General features: G+C 42.0%; 1 protein-coding gene across 2 annotated transcripts in view; it reads right to left on the bottom strand.

Moving 5' to 3' along the window:
• gpc3 (glypican 3) overlaps window positions 1-18,035 on the bottom strand; it is a 126,076-nt gene that overhangs the window by 104,180 nt on the left and 3,861 nt on the right. For both annotated transcript variants that reach the window (XM_075480932.1, XM_075480931.1), the window contains exon 2: window positions 12,992-13,153. In XM_075480932.1, coding sequence (XP_075337047.1) covers window positions 12,992-13,153 — 162 coding nt within the window. The remainder of the gene's footprint in view (window positions 1-12,991; window positions 13,154-18,035) is intronic.

Below are 18,035 nucleotides of genomic sequence, written 5' to 3' on the forward strand. Positions count from 1 at the left end.
CATTTCAAATGACACTTTGATCCTCACTCCACTCTGTTTGTTTTTCCTCCATGATGAAATTCAGCTCGAGATGCGTGCAACAGGGCTCCATATTAGAAATGTGGAGCTAACGCTCGTCCCAGGAAACCACTCTAAACCTTTTTTTTTTTTTTTTTTTGGTCACATCTGCTTAAACAACACAACAGGGTAGGAGGTGTCGGAAACATGGGGATGAGGAGAAATCATGCACGCTCCCTGCTGATGACACTCCGCTGAGTCTGAGTGAAAACTCTGGAGAGTAAATTTATCTATTGTGGCAGATCTGCCCGAGCAAAGCGTCGTCTCTAAGAGTGAACCCCAAACCTCTGTTTTACAGTTAAAGAAAAAGGAAGGCGAGCACATTTGGGGATGTATCTGCCTGTAAAACCTTCAAATCCATTGAAGGTTTTTCTTGGGTTTTCAACAGATGCATTGATTGAGAACACTCAAGGACACAAAATAAAGGCAGCACAGAACAAAACAAACAAAAGACCATTTACTTTTTAATCTTTTTTCCCCTTCATTTCTGATATACAATTTCTGAAAGCTCAAAGGCAAAACTAACTTATTTTCCACGGGTCTTTGCAAAATTAATATAAAGTTAACACACTCACTCTTCATCGAAATGGAGAAACGAGCCTTTTTTTTTTTTTGAGAAAACAAATGGTGGAAAAATAATGGTGGATGGTAATGAGATGAAGAGCACAAAGAGTCAGCCTGAAAGAGCTGGCTCATTTTTTTTTTTCCTGTGGTGATAACTCTTCTGTTGAAGCTTCCCAGAGTCACGGCAGTAACATTATGCAAATGTCCCCCCCGTGGAGTGCTCATTCGCCCGCACAGTATCAGCAAAGAGACAGCCGTCACATTTTTGGGTTTAGGTGTGGTGGAATCAAAGGACAGGGGCGTGATTAAAAAGGAGTAGCGCGAAGCACACGAGACTATGGGGGCGCTTTAAACAGGATGCCACCCCCGTCGGGAATGGGGCGCTGAGGCATCCTGCGGCGCGGGAGCGCCTGGCAGCCTTACACAAAGCCTGCAGAGATAAGACGGACAGTTTGGAACGTTAAACAAGGGAAAATGAAAGCGTGCAAGAATGGAAGTGAAGTTTATCTGGGTGGATAAAAAGCGAAACCTTTCACGGGATGAAGTGAGATCATTTCGACTGCCTCTCCACGTCATCCGTGGTGAGTCAGGCCACTGTTCTTGTTATATTTTAGGACGAGTGCTTTAAACCTTTGTGACATAAACAAATAGTGGAAGTTTCACGCGTGTCACTGTGGTATTTACTACAGGTGCTTCACTCGGCCAATTTCATTTCGTTTTTTTACGCATCAGGTATGGGTCAGCAACACAGGTGGGAAAGTATAAGCAAAAGTTAGTTGAATGTGCTTTTTTCAGAGCACCACGATCATTGTTGAAAATCCATCACCAAACTTCACAAAACAGTTTTTTTCCCATCTTTGGATGGTTACCATGAGAAGGCCATATATAATAGGTAATCACCATCCTCTTAAGTGTTATAGTGAGGTGATGATCACTGAAGGCAGACTAAGAAAAGGGAAGAAGTGGTTGGGCTCATGCTGCCTCCACGTGTTTCCTTAATTCAGAAAGATGAAGTTTTAGCCATTGTGTCTCGTTCAGGATCAGAAAAAAAACCCACCGGTATCTTATGTTGGCAACACCCTGCAACACATCTGACCGTCAGCAGATAATCAGGCTCCTCGACTGAGATGAGGAAAACAACAAAAAGGCCTTCACCGTATCAAAACTTTCAAAACAGCCAATCAGTGCTTCTACAATTAAGGAAGAACATACCTATTTCACATTTTTTCACACTAGGTTTTAGAAAAATATGATTGAAAAGGTCTTAAAAAAAAAAAAGAATTTGGGTACATTTCTAATATGCCAGAAGTTACAACATTATCTCTAAATGAACATCTCTTGCAAGTTAACCTGAAATATTCAGTGACCAATAGGGATGTCCCGAACCAGGTTTTTGCACTTCCGATCCGATACCGATACCGGCCTATCCAAGCATGTATTAAAGTTTAAAGTTATTTAGCCAACTAACTTAGTTGTCAGACTCATGTTGAAAAGGGTTTTCCTGTTTATTCAGGGATAAACACAAAATTGACAAAATTATAAATAACAAACAAAAATGGCATCAGTTAACAGTAAAAAGTGCAAATAATACTGTAAACTGTATTAAAAAAGCAAATCACACAAACAACCTGAGTAGAAACTAGTCTATTAACTCAGCATCAGTACTCTGCTCTTGAACAAGTGTAAACCAAGGCTTTTAAAAATTCAGTGCAACTAGTATTGTGAGCTATTTAAAAACAAAAATGACTTCTACTTCTACTCCCCAATCTCCTCCACACTTTGCACACCACCATCTGTTTCGTCTTTTAGGGTAAAATAATCCCACACAGCTGACATTTTTACCGGTAACTTGGCCGTCTTAAAGCAATACTATGTAACATTTCTACCTTAAAATAACAGCTTGAAAAAAATTGTGCGGCTAGAATGAGTTTTAATATTACGATCGGCCTGTCTCCTATGCCCTTCGGGGGTCTGAGTTGGAAAAACTGCACTATGTAACTTTGCTGGACCGGCCCGGGAGCTGAGCGGAAGTACTTCGACTTGCTTTCTGGCACACCTACCGCAAAAACAAATAGACCCCTCTCACGCTCCCAGGTATAAGGCTAAGCTAGCGCAACATTGTCAGTACGATCATCATGGAAGAGGCACTGAAGAAACAGAAGAAGACGTTGACTGATGAAGCAAGAAGAGAAAGAGAGAGGCCGACAAAGCAAGAGACTGGACTAGAGTTGCTCTCGGAACAGCCTGTAGGGGGAGCTCCATAATGGGCTTTTTGAGAAGTTACATTGTATTGCTTTAATGGTTAGGACACCTGTGGGTTAGGAGATGCTAATGCTCGTGTGTTGAAGGTGTGCTGAAAAAAGGGGAACGGATATTAGGGAACAACACAGAAAAAAGTGGAATGGATTATTTAAATCAGTGCGCTGACTGGATTTAAAAAAAAAAAAAACTGGATCGGGAGTCTTGATCGACATTTTTCCATGCCAGTCGATGCGCATTTTTTTGCAAATATCGGCGGATCGGATCGGGACAAGTCTAGTGACCAACGGTACTTAGCAAAAAAAAAAAATAATAATTTTTGTCAAAATCTATATTCAGTGGATGAGGTGACAGTTTCTTTCCCAGTGTGTGGCCTCGTTTGTTCAATTATAACCACTGTACTTGAGAGAGACCCGAGGGTGGAAAAAAAAAACAATCATCAAATGAGAACTGTATACGGAGAGGATGCAACACTCGCTTCTCATTTCTTATCATCATACGGCTGTCACTTTTCGTTTGAAATGCACACTGACATGGAAACATGGAACAAAAATGCTGGCAACGAGCCTTGCAGCATGGGGCAAGATACCGCTTGTCCTGTTGCATCAGCAAAGCGGGAGATTGTGTGTCTCTGTGCAAAATAGAGAAACCAAGGGAGCCATTCTGAATGCATGATCATTACCATAAAACCATCTGAGAAGGACTGAGTCACACTTTTGAGTCCCGATCATTAAGAAAAAATATGAAGCAACATGTAGCATGTGACGTACCAGCATCCAGGTCCGTGGAACGTCACAGCTGTGGTGTGAGCATATAAACGCACCGTAACAAACAGGAAGCTTGCTTTGCTGGACTGTTTACTACCAACAGAAACAAACTTCCCCTGCCTGACAGCCTCTCACTGCACACCTTGCAGCTTGACAGTAGATGCGTTTATATGGACACGTTTCGTTTAAAGAAATGACATGTAGTCGGTTTATTAGAATTCGACCGAACTGTATACATGAGCCACAAATAAAGAGATTAAATTTCTTCCGAGTTTACATGTTACAGCAATTTAATCCAATAGGACGATGTCTTAACAAATGTTGCAGTATGTCTGAGCTGTTTCTTTGCTTTGTGTTACATGAAAAAATGAGGTGCTGTTTTTTTTCTTTAAAAAAATAAAATAACATTTAAAATCCCGACTAGAACTCGCACGCAAAGATGTCTATTTGGTCGCGCGAGGCTGTCGGTTTGTTTTTCTAACCGTTTTATACACTGGAGTACGGGAACCTATGAAGGAAGAAGAATGTGATCCGCTTTTACCATTTTGCCTTTTGGCATTGGAGTAGGCGGCCTTCAGGGCTTTCCATCTTGACTTAATCTGGTCAACGGACCGGTCAAACCCTGCCTCTTTCAAGGCTGTGTGGACATCATTAAAGATTTCCGAGTTCCTCATCTTCCTCCCGTCCAGTTTTGACATTATATTTTGCTCTTGCAACGTTTTCAATAAAAACACCGTTTCCTCCCCCGACCAATTTTTGTTCTTCTTCACCGTCGCCGTCATTTTAACTTCGATATCTTCCGTTATTTGCCGTTTAACTAGAACTACACAGTCTTTATTAACTTTATCTCGCCCGCCCTTACACTTGCGCAGTGCCATGAAACGTGTTCTAATAATCGTTTTATCCAGGTGCGCCTGTATATATGGGGAGTTTCCTCCTTCAATAGGATTATATGAACGGTCCAAACCACCTATTGTAATCGGTTTAAATATTTAACCCATTTATATTTAAAGAGATTATTTGACTGTTTACATGACGCATATTTAATCTCTTTACACGTGTAATCGGTTTAAACGTGCATTTAATCAGATTAAACGTGTCCATATAAACGCACCTAGTGAGGTAAAGAGCAAGTTCGAAAAGGGGAGACAGAAGACGACTTCTACACCAATTCTCCTCCAGAAATGTCTGCTTTTCATACAAATTTCTTGAATTCAGTTTTTCATCTTCTCGTTTATGCGCAATAAAAAAAATTTCTTTGGGAGAAAATACGTCGGAAACAGAAGAACCCTTCAAGAGAATTATGGCAAATACTCCATTATCAGCCACTACTATGAACTAAGACATAAACATTCAAATAACTGCTGGCATTAAAAACTTCTTCTTGTTTTATTTTCTTCCAGAATATTAGCTCTTTTAAGGCTGCAGTGGTGTGGATTTATGATAATGTATGTTTAAAAAACTAACCTTTTTTGCACACATTCATAACGTAAGCTTCCACTTTTTCTCGTTCAGTCTAAAATAATGTGTGAAACAGCAGGACTGATATAAGTCTCTATCTGCAGCTACACCGAATTTCCTCCCTGACACACATGGGGGAACACGAAACAGGCTACAGCAAAATGCACATTAGATTAGTAATTCAGTGGTAAACGGCACCCAAACATCTATTTTCTGTTTTCCTCTGGTGATATGAGACTTTCTTCCCAAACAGCAAACTGGATAATGAGAGGAAGTGATGAGAAGGGCAGCCTCACCGGTGCATTTGCTGTACCTGAATGTTTTCTGTGCTTCTGCGGGGGTCTCAAGCTGAAGCTGACGTTTCTTCCACAACACTAAAATGTTCCATCAGGCTCGCTGTGAAGAGACGCGCTGGCAGTATTCCTCTGTGGCTCCGAGAGAAACCTCAGAAGTCAGACAGACAGCTTGCCCCTCAGAATTACGCTGCCTTATTAAGTATCAATCTCAACAACAGTTTGCCAGCCCAGCAGAGTGCTCAAAAAGTCCCGAAAATCTCATTACAAGAAAACTAATAAGTGACGCATAATGATAAAAGACAGCAATTAAGTTAAAGCGAAATTACAAGTTGATAGAAGTAGATGTGGTAATGGCTCATATACCCCATCGCGTCTTGTAAACGATGCTCAAAGGAGCCTATTGGACATAGCAAAACTGCATCTCCCCATGTTATTAGATTAGCCCGAGGCAGCAAGTAAACAACTTCAGACATCCCACAGCAGGCATACATCCTACAAGTCCTCACTGTTATCAGATTACTCAGGGAAACTTCTACAGAAGACAAAATGGCTCCGTGGAGAAAGCGAGGTAGGGGATGATTATTGGTGAGTAGATGATGGGAAGAACAGAGGAAAGGCCTGCTCAGGCCAGACGCCTGGAGCACTTAGGATTGAGCGCATGGATAACGAGCGGGAGACAGGGAATGGATGTCGAGGGCAGTGGGGTCCGGTTTTGATTATTGGCTGCTAGGTGAAGAGGCGGCCCGGGCCTGCCAGGCTCTGAATCATCTGCCTCCTGCCACATCTCGTTTGGGCTGCTGCCGCAGCAAATGTCCATTCTGCACTATCGAAGACAAATGAGGGCAACCTCCTCCCAAGGTCAGCAACCGCCTCCACCAGTGCCACAGGGGGGCTGCCATTCTAATTCTTTATACACTTAGAGTAATTAAAACCCAACCAGAAGAAGAGGGGAAAGTCGATCGAATTTTTTTTCAAGACTGCTAATGAGATGCTAATTTGTTGGCCCACTAGGAATGAGGTATGAAGGACTCAAGGACACACAAGATTTATTCACACGTCTGAGGAGCAAACTTTTTACATTACGACGTGTGTGTGTTTGTGTTAGTGAGTGTGTCCTTTGCAGATGTTTGCTGACCTCTTTGAGAAGTGCACGCTGCAGGTTTCCAGACAGTCATTATGTCTGATAGAAAACACCAGCATCCTTTCGAGCTCTTTCCGAACTCCCAATCGTTTACAGAGAGGCGCCCCTGTGAGTTCAGAGTAAAGTGGAGAAAGCTCCCCTGCATCGCTGCAAAGAGCCAAGCCACATACGGATCGCCCCCATGCTGCCTGAAAGTAGTCCAGCTCAGGCCTGTTTTCAAGCACCCCACTGTGCCAGCCTTCTTTGGACTCATTGAGTCATTCCAGGAGCACTAGGCTGGCTGTCCCACTTTTTTTCAACGGATATCACACAGACTCTCTGATATCTCCACACACACACAGACATTCACGCTGCACAATTTTCCTCCCCACATATTGCACTCTCTAAGCAATCGGGCCAATCCTGTCCTCTCATGTTTATTAATTGGTTGCTCTTTGGACTTGAGTCCGACTCCCTTCAGGGTGAGGACTGCTCCTCAGAAGCACTGAGCTGTGATGAAACCGAGCAGACAGCCGTGTGGTCTTGCTTTCCCCACCAGCACTGCAGTCGGTAGAAGCTCATTTTCTTATGTGTCATTTTACATGAGCACCGTGCAACAAAACCACCTCATCTGCCAATCAGCTGAGCGTCACGTACACAATAATAACTCCAATAAATCCTTTTTTTTAAAGAGTTATATAAATGCCTGTCTCGTTAACAAAGGAGGATAATCTCATTTTTAATCTGTCGGCTCAGCTCCACAGCAGCATCACGGCCCTTAAGGACACGTAGCTGGGGAAATAACAACAATTAGAGCTGCCAATCACCAAAAAATGCCAGAGGACGGCTTTGGATGAGTGTCTGCTTCATTGGGTAGTTACACATGAGTTACTGACGGGGCAGCTAGGGGAGAGGGGGTGACACGAAACCGAGTATAATAAAATCACAAACATTATCTGTGACTTTGTTGGTGACATTGTAGAGTCCTTGTATGGGAATCGTGTCTGCTCCAGAACAGACAGGGATGCGTTTATCACACTCAATGACAAGAGTCTGTTGGAGCCCGAACTGTTAACTTATAAATCCAATAGGTGATCAGCGGAGAGTTGGTCGAACAGTTTTGAGTGATTTAAAGACCACGTTCGCCCACAGTATTGTGCAGGTTGCCACTGTGCAACCAAAACAGCTCTGAACCTTCAAAGTATTGAAGTTGTTCTCGTATCAGCCGCGGATCCTTTTGGGCCTTGATGTTTTGAAACGGAGCCTCCGTTGGACAGACATGTTTTTTCACACAAAAACTGGAGGCAGAGTGCTGCCTGTCATGTATCTCTAAACCTTTCCTGAAAAGATTATTCAGCGCAACAGGTCGCATTATTCCACTGAATCAAGCCAGTGGCATCATATGTAAGACTTTTGAGTCCCAGTTGATCAGCCATTGTGCAAGTACTGACACGGAGTAACACGGACTATCATCGGCTCAGATAAAAACGCCAAAGCAAACAGCGGTCTGATGGAAAACTGACGTAGTGAAAAATTCATTCTTTAATCGCAAAAGCGTTGTGAAATGGCTAAACTCAACAGTCGGATGAATCTGGTAGACTCACATAGCAGCTTAGAATTCTTCATGTTTTACTCTGACAAATTTATTTATCTATTTATTTTGCCTAGTTGCTTAAAAGTGGACATGCTTTTGTGTATTAAGAACTCTTATGGCTTGAAAACTTTGGGGATTTACGATTTAGAAATATCAAGCATCGAACTGCAGTTTTCCAGTTTGAATAGCTGCGATTCACATATTCCACTGTTTTCCAACACTGTCTAAATCATAAGAAAAGAGTGACTCAAAGACATAATTCAAGAATGTATCCTCCATGAATTCTGGGGAATTGCAAAAGCCATACTTCTGAAAGAGAGTACCTCCATACCTGTTAAACAACGGTGTCTTTGAAATCCTTTGTTTTGGTTATCAGTCAGTTTGCTTAGATTGTGAAGTCTCTTAAGCCTGATTACATTTTTTCATGCCTGTTTGAGAGAACAGACAGTTCCTGCAAAGCCTTAGAGGATATTTTATGACAGTTTTTACAGACAGTCTTGTGACCCTGACAAGTATCGAGCCTTATGTCTAAAGGCAATAAAATGGCCCTTTAAGGACTCTTAAGTGACCCTTAACTCTCCGCTAATGACTGAAAACACTACGGTATGTGCAGCACCACATACTTATACACACTTCTGAATTCTCAGACTCCACCGAATTGAATTTGCATAATGCACAAGATCAGATTCTCATTTTAAAAGATCAGATTTAAAGATTTACATTCTGCAAAGGTTTACAGGTTCTCATTTTGAAATGAACAGATAATATCAAGCCACTGAGGGAAAGGCAATCCCAGCTCATGGGGGGAGGCAGTTTTATTATCTTTCTAATGTGTTTCAAAATGAAATCCAATCATCTGTCATATCAGAGGGGATGCTGCAGTTTATCCATATTTTGCATTTTTCTAGTACGCTATAAAGAGATCCGCTCAGGCTCATTAGATTGTCAAATGACATTGAGGCCCATGCAAATGCCATGCATCATTACAAATTCTTAATACCTTAATTATTGTATTTCCTGGTATTGAAAAAGCCTAATGTTAAGGCTGTCTGTCATCTAATGGCTTTAAAGAAAAAGGCAAGACAAAGGCATTACTTTTCTATTGTTTGGAAAAGTTTACTTCAAACGGGTGAAACCCTCTGGTGTAGTGTGAGGCTTGGGAAAGCAGGGCAGGTGGAGCTCCAAGGAGAGGGGGATGCAAGGATAGAGAGAGCACTCAGAGATGGGAGACAGAGGAGTGTAAAGGGGAAGCCCTTTGATCTCTGGCAGAAGAGGGGGCTGAAGAAAAAAGAGCAGCAGAGAAGATTGCAAACAAGGCATGCACTCAATTCCCAATAGTAGCACAAACATGAGAGGAAGAGACAGACGGAGAAAGACAGATAAATGGAGAAAGAAAAGTTGAGCAGATTGGGACAGACAGGACAGGGTCACGGCAAGAGTGTTCAAGAAGAAAGAAGAGACAGAAATGATGAAAATGAAACAAAGGGAAACAGATAAGACCAAGATGTTAAAAGGATTTCGGTCCGGGCGCTGTTTGGGGAGTTCTCTGGAGCCCTATGCTAAAGCAATTAGTATTGAACCCCTTCTAGGAAAGTGAAGCCAAACCACAGTGGCACTCTCTAACTTAGTTAGCGTGTAAAAACCAAGTCAAGCAAACCCCACGGTCCCCATTAAACCACAAGTTTTAATTGGCGTGTCAGGATGGTGCTGCTTTTCATAACCCACAAGCGTGCATGCTCAAAAACATGGCCCCAGTGAGTGCGCACATCCCACTTCAAGAGGAAACTCAGAGACAGTAAACACTGCTGCTTAGGCGGTTGAAAGGGCCTTTGTTGAGTCATATCAAAAGTTCAACATTAAATGCAAACGCGATATTTGATGACAAGGGTCTGTAGGATAGCTGCAGAGAAAGAAATGTCATGCTGTTCGTCCAGCATTGAAACTAGCTCGAAAATTCTGAAAGTCATGCTGCAGTTTTTGTTTAAAGTGAGTCTATAGAACTTTTCTTAAGAAGAAATGATGAGACATATGGTAAATGCTGAGCAACAGTGGAAAGTGTGAATTAACTGACTCAATAATGCCAGTTAAACTGGTAAAATGTGGCTAAAGTTTGATAACATTAGCTACAGAAGCTAACACTGCTGATTATTAGCTAACCTTAACAACCTTAGCTAAGATGCTGACTTTTAGCTAACATTTACAAAAATTTATAGGTACAGTTAAATCGAGCTGTTTTAGCTCGACCAAGTCATTTAAATGGATTATTATCCTCTCCCAGTTTACAAGCATAGGAAAGATAATCTGAGAGGCTGTGAAGGTTAATTGTGAAGAAAAGAATAAAGAAAACCTGGATGTATAAATCCATTTTCACTTAATCGACTTTGTCTTTATCATGGGTGAAATATTGTGTCAATTACACTTGATTATGTGAAAAGTTTAGAGGAAAAAGTCACGGCTTGGTGGAAAGGGTTAACTCAAATCTATCTGAAATTAAACTCTAAATATACACAGATTTTTGTAACATGTCAAAAGCCAAATAGGATAGAATCCACTGCTTCGAGTCCTAAACATTTCATAACTTAGTAATCTTGATTATCAATATTTGAAGCTTGATCATCTATCCATTGTTTAAAAATGTCTATCTTAAAATTTATTGGTAAAGATGTCGAATATATGTAATGAAATAGTAAGTAGTCTACAATATTTCCCTACACTTCAATAAGTAGCGGATGGATAAAGTTATACAGGACAGGCACCTCAAAGCTCCACTTATTAAGTATAGCATTTGAGCAAATGAGGGATACTCAGTTACTTCCATTACTATTGGTTTGCAATTGTAGATGCGCCTCCTTTGAACTGAAAATCTAGCCTTCATTTTGTATCCAGTGGCAGGCAGAAATACACAGTGACAGTGAGAAAGCCAATGATATCATTATTATATAAGGACATTACACTGTCATAATGATGAGTTAAAGCAAAACAACACTTTTATTTCCATTCTGACTTTCATATTTAAATAAGTCAGCATGCCTTGAATCATGATGAAAATAATGAGCTTCTTTATAAATCTGTACATCATGAGTTCTTCATAATCAGTGCTGTTTATAATATTGACTCGCTTTGAGGCTAATAATCATACCTAATTAGTCCATGTCTGATTGGTGTGCAACTTTTCTTTGTCTGTATTCCTTCACATACAAATACACACATATATAAATAGGCCGATATTTTTAGACATCTTATATTTCAGAGGTTTTCAGAGTGTGAGGCAGCCTCCCAAGGGAGGTGTCCAAACAGTTCCAGGAGAGGCTCAATGAATGGAGTTGAGGAAATATCACAGTTTATAAGTTGTCAATAGAATAAATGAAATAGTTTTGATGTGGCTGAGGGGTGCGGATGCATTACGTGGAGAATTTGACTGTTTTTCACAAATTCAGAACCGTAGAAATACTTTAGGGCAGACTATCTATATATTTAGTGTAATCTGGTTATGTCAAACAGCAATATGTGTTTGTCTTGACTGACTTGCCAAGTGTGTTGGAAGGATTGCGTTGTCTGAAAATGTTTCAAAGAGTCTCAGACTTTGAAAAGCCCTGCTGGGTTTGTTTTTCATGCCACGAGTTAAAGAAGCTTTAAAAGTTGGAAAGTCCTGATTGGAAAACAATAAGAAAAAAAAGCCAAGTCAAAACTAATCTAATGAGCATATTGATTACAATCAGGCATGATTAAATTAAAGCAGATGCAGTATGTGCTCTGTAGACCAGCGCTACTTGAAATTGCGGGCCTCAACTACACGACGCTGCATATTTGTTTAAACTGATTTTTGTACTTAATAATGCCAGGCCAGAATGTGGCCATAGTGTCTGTGTTAAAACCACGTCAAAATGCCAAATTTCCTTTGGCTTAACTACACAAACTAATATTACGCCAAAATTCAAAGACAAACTCGATCCGCCGGGTGTTAACAGACGATTTAGGGGATCCTCAGCTCTTTAAAGTTCACATAAGGGGTCCTACTTACTTGTGGCATGTTTAGCTCTCATTTGGTCTGGTCGGATCTAAAAGCTTCAGTTATCATTTATTTTTCATTTTTCAGGATGTTTTGAACTCGAAAATACCATTAAGAATACATCTAAAATAGCTTTTTTAGCCTTTGTTGGGCCAGATTCATATAGGCATGTAGTGCGAGATATATAAGCTCTTGAACATTGAAACTGATTTCATAAGAACTTTGAAGCATCAATTCACAAAAAACAATCCAATTTGATGGTGTCACATTGTTTCTTGTGACACTTCAGTGCCTCATCTATTGTTCCACCAGGTGTCATTTCACTGTTCTTAAGTCCCGCTGGCCCCCGCTCACCCGTCTCCTTTACCTTCATCATTTGCTCTCAGCCAACAGAGGCTTGCCTTCACCTTCTTTACTTTTGATGATTTCTACATTTTTAACATCACTGCAATATTTTCTTATTTGCTTGAAGTGGCCACGCTCATCCAGGTTTTCAGAAGTGCCGCTGACTAGCTTTTCTCCGCCTGTGAAAGACGAACATGAGCGGCTGCAGTGCGCCAAATCTCAGGAGGCCGTCACTTTCTGGAACACCGTGTCTGGCGCCGACAGCCACACTACATCGAAAGTCACTCAAATCACACGTGTCTGCCATTCTAACATTTAGTTGAACAGTAGCTGAATGTCTCACCCCTGTCTGTGTGCACTATGCTTCTGCTTTAATAATGTGTGGAGAAGTGCGCTGTTCACATGAGAAGCAGTAAAGCAAAGAAATTGGGTTCAGACTGCACTGATTGGAGAACTCAAATGTATTCCTTTTTTCTGCATACAGATGAAAACATCCCGTCTGTTTCAGACACTGCTTACCTTGGAATATGGCAGCGTTCTGGATGATGAGGTGTTTGAGATGCGCACTGACAACCTGCAGACCAGACTCCATTTTGCTGCGTGCGGCTACCTGATACCGCTCCTCCATCTTCTTGGAACAGCAGGTCGGGCCTTTGGTTTGGCAAACCTGCAGATCCGCACCTGGCAGGAAATCACGAGAGACAGGATGGTATTATAATTGAGCAGAGGGAAGGAGCTCCACAGCTGCCGTGGTTTCATTTTCAAAAAACAGAAGCCTCTCCCCTCACTCGCACAAAAGATTTCGCAGCATCCTCTGCGAGCTCAAAGCAGAAATTATTATCTACCACAGACTCTCTAAGCTTAATTAGTGCGTTATTTTTCTGTGCAGGCTCTGTTATTGAGCACGACTGAAGTAAAAATAAATTGCTGCCTGAAAAATGAGTCATTCTGATGCGAATTCAAGCAATACACAGGGGCTGCGTCGCTCTCCTCGGAGATGAATTTGGTCAACAGAATCTTTTTCACGACCCAAGGCTACACTTTTCACTCTGAGGATCAAGAAAGTTTTTATTTCCCTTCATGTCAGAGCTGGGAGCAGTGCAGCACACAAGCAAACAGAATTCTCAGCATGTTTTCCTCATGTATGGTATGGGAGAAAAAAAAAGCAAAGGCAAGAAAGGCTGAAATCAAAGAACACTCGGGCACCTATTCTATAGGTTTGTTTACAGAGATTAGAAATAATTGGGCTCCCTGAGCTTTTTAGAAAGGTGCAGATTTAAAGCAGTAAGTGGTAACAAGGGCGCTTTGTCGGGGTTTATGTAGCCGTACACAAACGATCGTGAACAAATACCTCTCAGAGACAAATCAATGAATGAATCAATGAGGAAAGAGATAAAGACTAAACATTTAGACATTGTTCACAGTGCTAAATGTATTACTTTCACTATAATAAAGAATCTGTAAAACTGTGACACAGCTGCATTAGTTCTCCATATTGTTCCCTACTGGCCAACATTTACATGTTAGTTAGTGTGTGTTTGTGAACAGAAACTTTCACGGGACTTTCACCCAGGAGACAGAGGTTGGTGCCCCCTCTGCTGCTACTATGTCTGCATAGTTTCTGTCTCTTTTGGTCATGATTTAGCTTCCTTTTCAGTCACCTTGTGCCACCATTGGTTTTTAGCATTGTTTCAAGACATGATTTTGGTTTTCACCAATGGTTTACTTTTCTGTTAAGTTAGATTCAAGGCAACAAAACTGTCTGGATAAAAAAAAAGGTAGTCCATTGTGCCCCTCTGATATTATTTTACACATATTTTTCTGGAGGCTTTATTGTAAAACTGATTTGCACCGCAGACAACGCGGTTGTTCCACATTTTGACGTGATCAAATACAGAAAAGGGCACTCTGCTACACTTGTGACGTCGAGGGAACTGCAGTTTTGGGATGAGGCTCTTGTTTTCTTACGTGCCTCTACCCAATGTCACGCACATGCTGTTCAGAAGAAAGAGCCAAAGTATCAAATCTATCCATAAAAGTTGAAAGGAGGAATTTTACTGTAGTTTAAAGTCGTGGGTTTCGCACAATGCCCGCGCTACGGGGGAAGCGACACCCGTTTCTCTGTCGCCATGTGATACATTTCAAATAAACAAGCTGTTAGTTTCCTCCTCATACCCAACTCCCTCAATTACAATGATGCACACTCAGACTTAAATAGGGCACACGCATCCAATTGTTAAACACAAAGAGAAGTTCCTGCGAAAATCCCTCTCCTCACTGCTCCCCTCCTTTCAGCCTCCCTGTCCCACAAGGCTGCTGAGAGATCAGTGGATGCTGCAGTTGTAACATGCCGAGCCGCGTTGAGAATTTGTTTGCAGGATCTGCTCTTTAGAGGAGTCGGTGACAAGGGCCTGATTGATGCCGTGGTAAACAAACGTCAGGGGAGTCTGCCAGCCTCTGCTCACAGTGCGGAGGGTAAATAGAGATTAATTTGGAATAGGGGTCCAGGGGGGAGGGGGGTTCTGATCGTGAATGTGTCAGAAAAGTCTTGATAACTGACGTTGATAACGTCACAAGATGGGGGCTTTTTCTTAATAACAAAAGTGAATCTCTCTACCGGTGAGAGTGTTTGTCTCTTTGAGATCCTTAAACAATGGATCCTCAGAAAAAGAGCTCAGGCTGTGACAATCTGAACAGCTGGCAGGAGATGCAACAGAGCGACAGCCTTGATAATTAATAGCGGTGGAATCAAACAGAGGGCGGCTTCTGCAAACTCCTGGCTCACTGCTGACACCCATCAGGGTTCAAGGTGTACAGTCTAATGAGCCAAACAGGCAATAAAGCTGTCACACAGGACCTTGTGTATGCATAGTGGCAGGCTTAATATCTTAAATCAATACCGACAAAAGACTCCCGACAGATAAGATCAAGTTAATTTCAGAGTGCAGGGGCAAAATTATTAAGTTTTCAGTAGCAGCGAGCGTGAGGTGAGCGGGCCGGAGCACAGACGGGGATTCAAGCGATTATTACCTGCAGAACAGACGTTCAGATGCATGTGCACGTTTGTCTTTTTTCAGATGATAAATGTGTTTCATTACAGAAGTTCCACAGCACTCGGGGATTCGGAAGGGAAGTGATTCCCAGTAGAGTTTCACAAATAATAAAATCCCACCGTCTAAATATAAAGCCTTGGTTGTGACTGACAGATCAGTTGGGAATAAGCTTCCTCCTTCTCCTCTTTGCTTAAGGCTCAGCTTTAGTTCTCCTCCCCTCGCTTTCCTTCTTTCTTTCTTTCTTTCTTTCTGTTTTTTTTTCTTTTATTATTCCCTTCTCATCTGTGCAGTTTTGTTGTGAGCTTGTTTCACTTCTGTCACCTTTAGCTTAATAGCAACCAGGCACCGAGAGCGACTTTCTGTCAGCCTGTTATTGGATAGTTAAGACTATCTTCTTCTGTCTTGATGGCCAATTCTCTGAAACAAAACGAAGAGAGACGAGGTGCGAGCGCCGGAGCTATTTGCATGTAAATTTCCCCAGCACACAGCCTCGGTTCAAGGTGACACCTTTGAATTACCACATGGTTTTCAATCAATACTCTTTAAAGTGCCATTCAAGTCAACATGCAGAACAGCTGCCGACGAACTGAGTCTTGAGGTCTTTCGCCTTTTGAAAAGCCACAGCCTCGTGTGACCATCCCCTGCTGCTTCTCTTGCCACTGATTTCTTTTTCTTTTCAGAGGCTCAACAGTTCTGTGTACACACAGACGAGAGGAGTCCCTCTCCTCACATCTTTAACAAGCTCGGAGACTCCGAGTCATAGGAACAGGGGCAGCCACAAATACAGTGTGTGTCTGAGTTTCCCTGCGCCAATTAGAAAGCCATCGCTGTGCAAGTTTAATGATGGAGACCATGGGGGGAAAACAAGTTGTATCAAGATATAGAATATGCTAAAAGCTGTTCATTAAGAGAATAAATTATACAACAGCTACCAGTGTCGAGTGGAAACGCGTGGGAATCGATGGCTTCCTCCGCGGGGCAAAATAAGCCTGTGTCACTTTGTAAAGACAACAAATGAAACGACAGAGCAATTCACAGCCAACCGAAGGAATAATAATGTCATTAGCTACTGGGGATAACCATTGTTTTAGGTATTTTTAGAGCTTTGTTCTCTGCTCTGCTTTTAGTCACACTGAATGTGAAAGAGCCCGATTCTTTTTGGACACAAAAAGCAGTCAAAATAAACACCATCCTTCCTTCATTCATTAACGGAAGGTACTGAATAAATAGAGTTGGAACAAGTGTTTCACTAGACAAAAAGGTCTGTGACTTCAGGTCACATTACTCCACCTCGCCATGGTGTCCAGTGTCATTTCGTCTTGTTTTTGTGTTCATTTCATGAAAAGGAACACCCCTGGATGACCTGACACTGCTGCTACACTACAAGAGCCTATCCCATGGGTCATTGGACGAGAGGCGGGGTACATCACGGACAGGTCTCCAGCCCATCACAGAAGATCGAGTCCCATCCACCCTGATGTCAATGTCCGATGACTTTTCACTTTTTGACTTTTCCGTCGGGCGTGGTTGGTTAGGGTTTGGTGTGAAAACACATGGTTAGTTTATCACTACAGACATACGTGTGTTACAGGCTGGCATCATGCTATCTGAACACGTTCTTACACAAACCAACAGGCAATAAAAAAACTGATAACCTCACAATTCCAGCGCCCTTATTGTGGCACGACCACATTTTGGGGCATTTGGACAAAAGTACTACATCACAAATTTTCCTTGTGAGTATGGGCTCACTTACAAAAAGACTATAGGGTCTGTCTTCTTGTTTTGTTTTGTTTTTTTTTATAAATGTGACGGCACCTGACGTCCTTTTGTTGCACCACTGTGGAGGAATTCCTGCTGAAATAAGTGGCAGCTGTCAGCTCAGCCTCCAGGAAAGCAGTATCACTCTTCCATTTCAACAGTGTCTGCTCTCCAGCTCACCAATCAGGTCTGCTGCTGCTGTTAGAGATCCAACGCTTCCTCTGATCAAACCACAGCTGACACTTTGGGAGCCGCTCTCACACTCCTGTCCTGGAATGTTTATTCCTTGCTGCTTGTCCACCGCTCGCACATATACGATGACACGATGGAGTGAACTGACACCCAGCCTCCAAACGCCCACATCAGCAGCCACAACAAAGACATGTGTGGTACTACTCCCACAGTTGTGCCGGGTTTTGTTTTTTCCTGTCTCCGCTGTGATGTTTTTTTTCACAGCTTTGCTTCTTTTGAATCACACTGGTAACAACAGAAACTTTTGATTTTCAGACTTTTGGCCCCCCGGCACCATATTCGGCATTATTAGAATTTTGTTCGGGCTTCGTGCGGACATCTCTCTGAATCAGCCACCACCCCCTCGCATCCATATTGATACAGGCCACTTCACATTTCCCTCATCACACACGCACATACACACTCACAGAGAGTTAATACTTCTTTTAGTCAGATCACTGCTAGCTACCCTCAACAATCCTCTGTGTAGTTTCATCAATCTTTCAGCTGCTGTATCT

Source organism: Odontesthes bonariensis, chromosome 13, assembly GCF_027942865.1.
Source record: "Odontesthes bonariensis isolate fOdoBon6 chromosome 13, fOdoBon6.hap1, whole genome shotgun sequence".
In the NCBI taxonomy this organism is placed as follows: Eukaryota; Metazoa; Chordata; class Actinopteri; order Atheriniformes; family Atherinopsidae; genus Odontesthes; species Odontesthes bonariensis.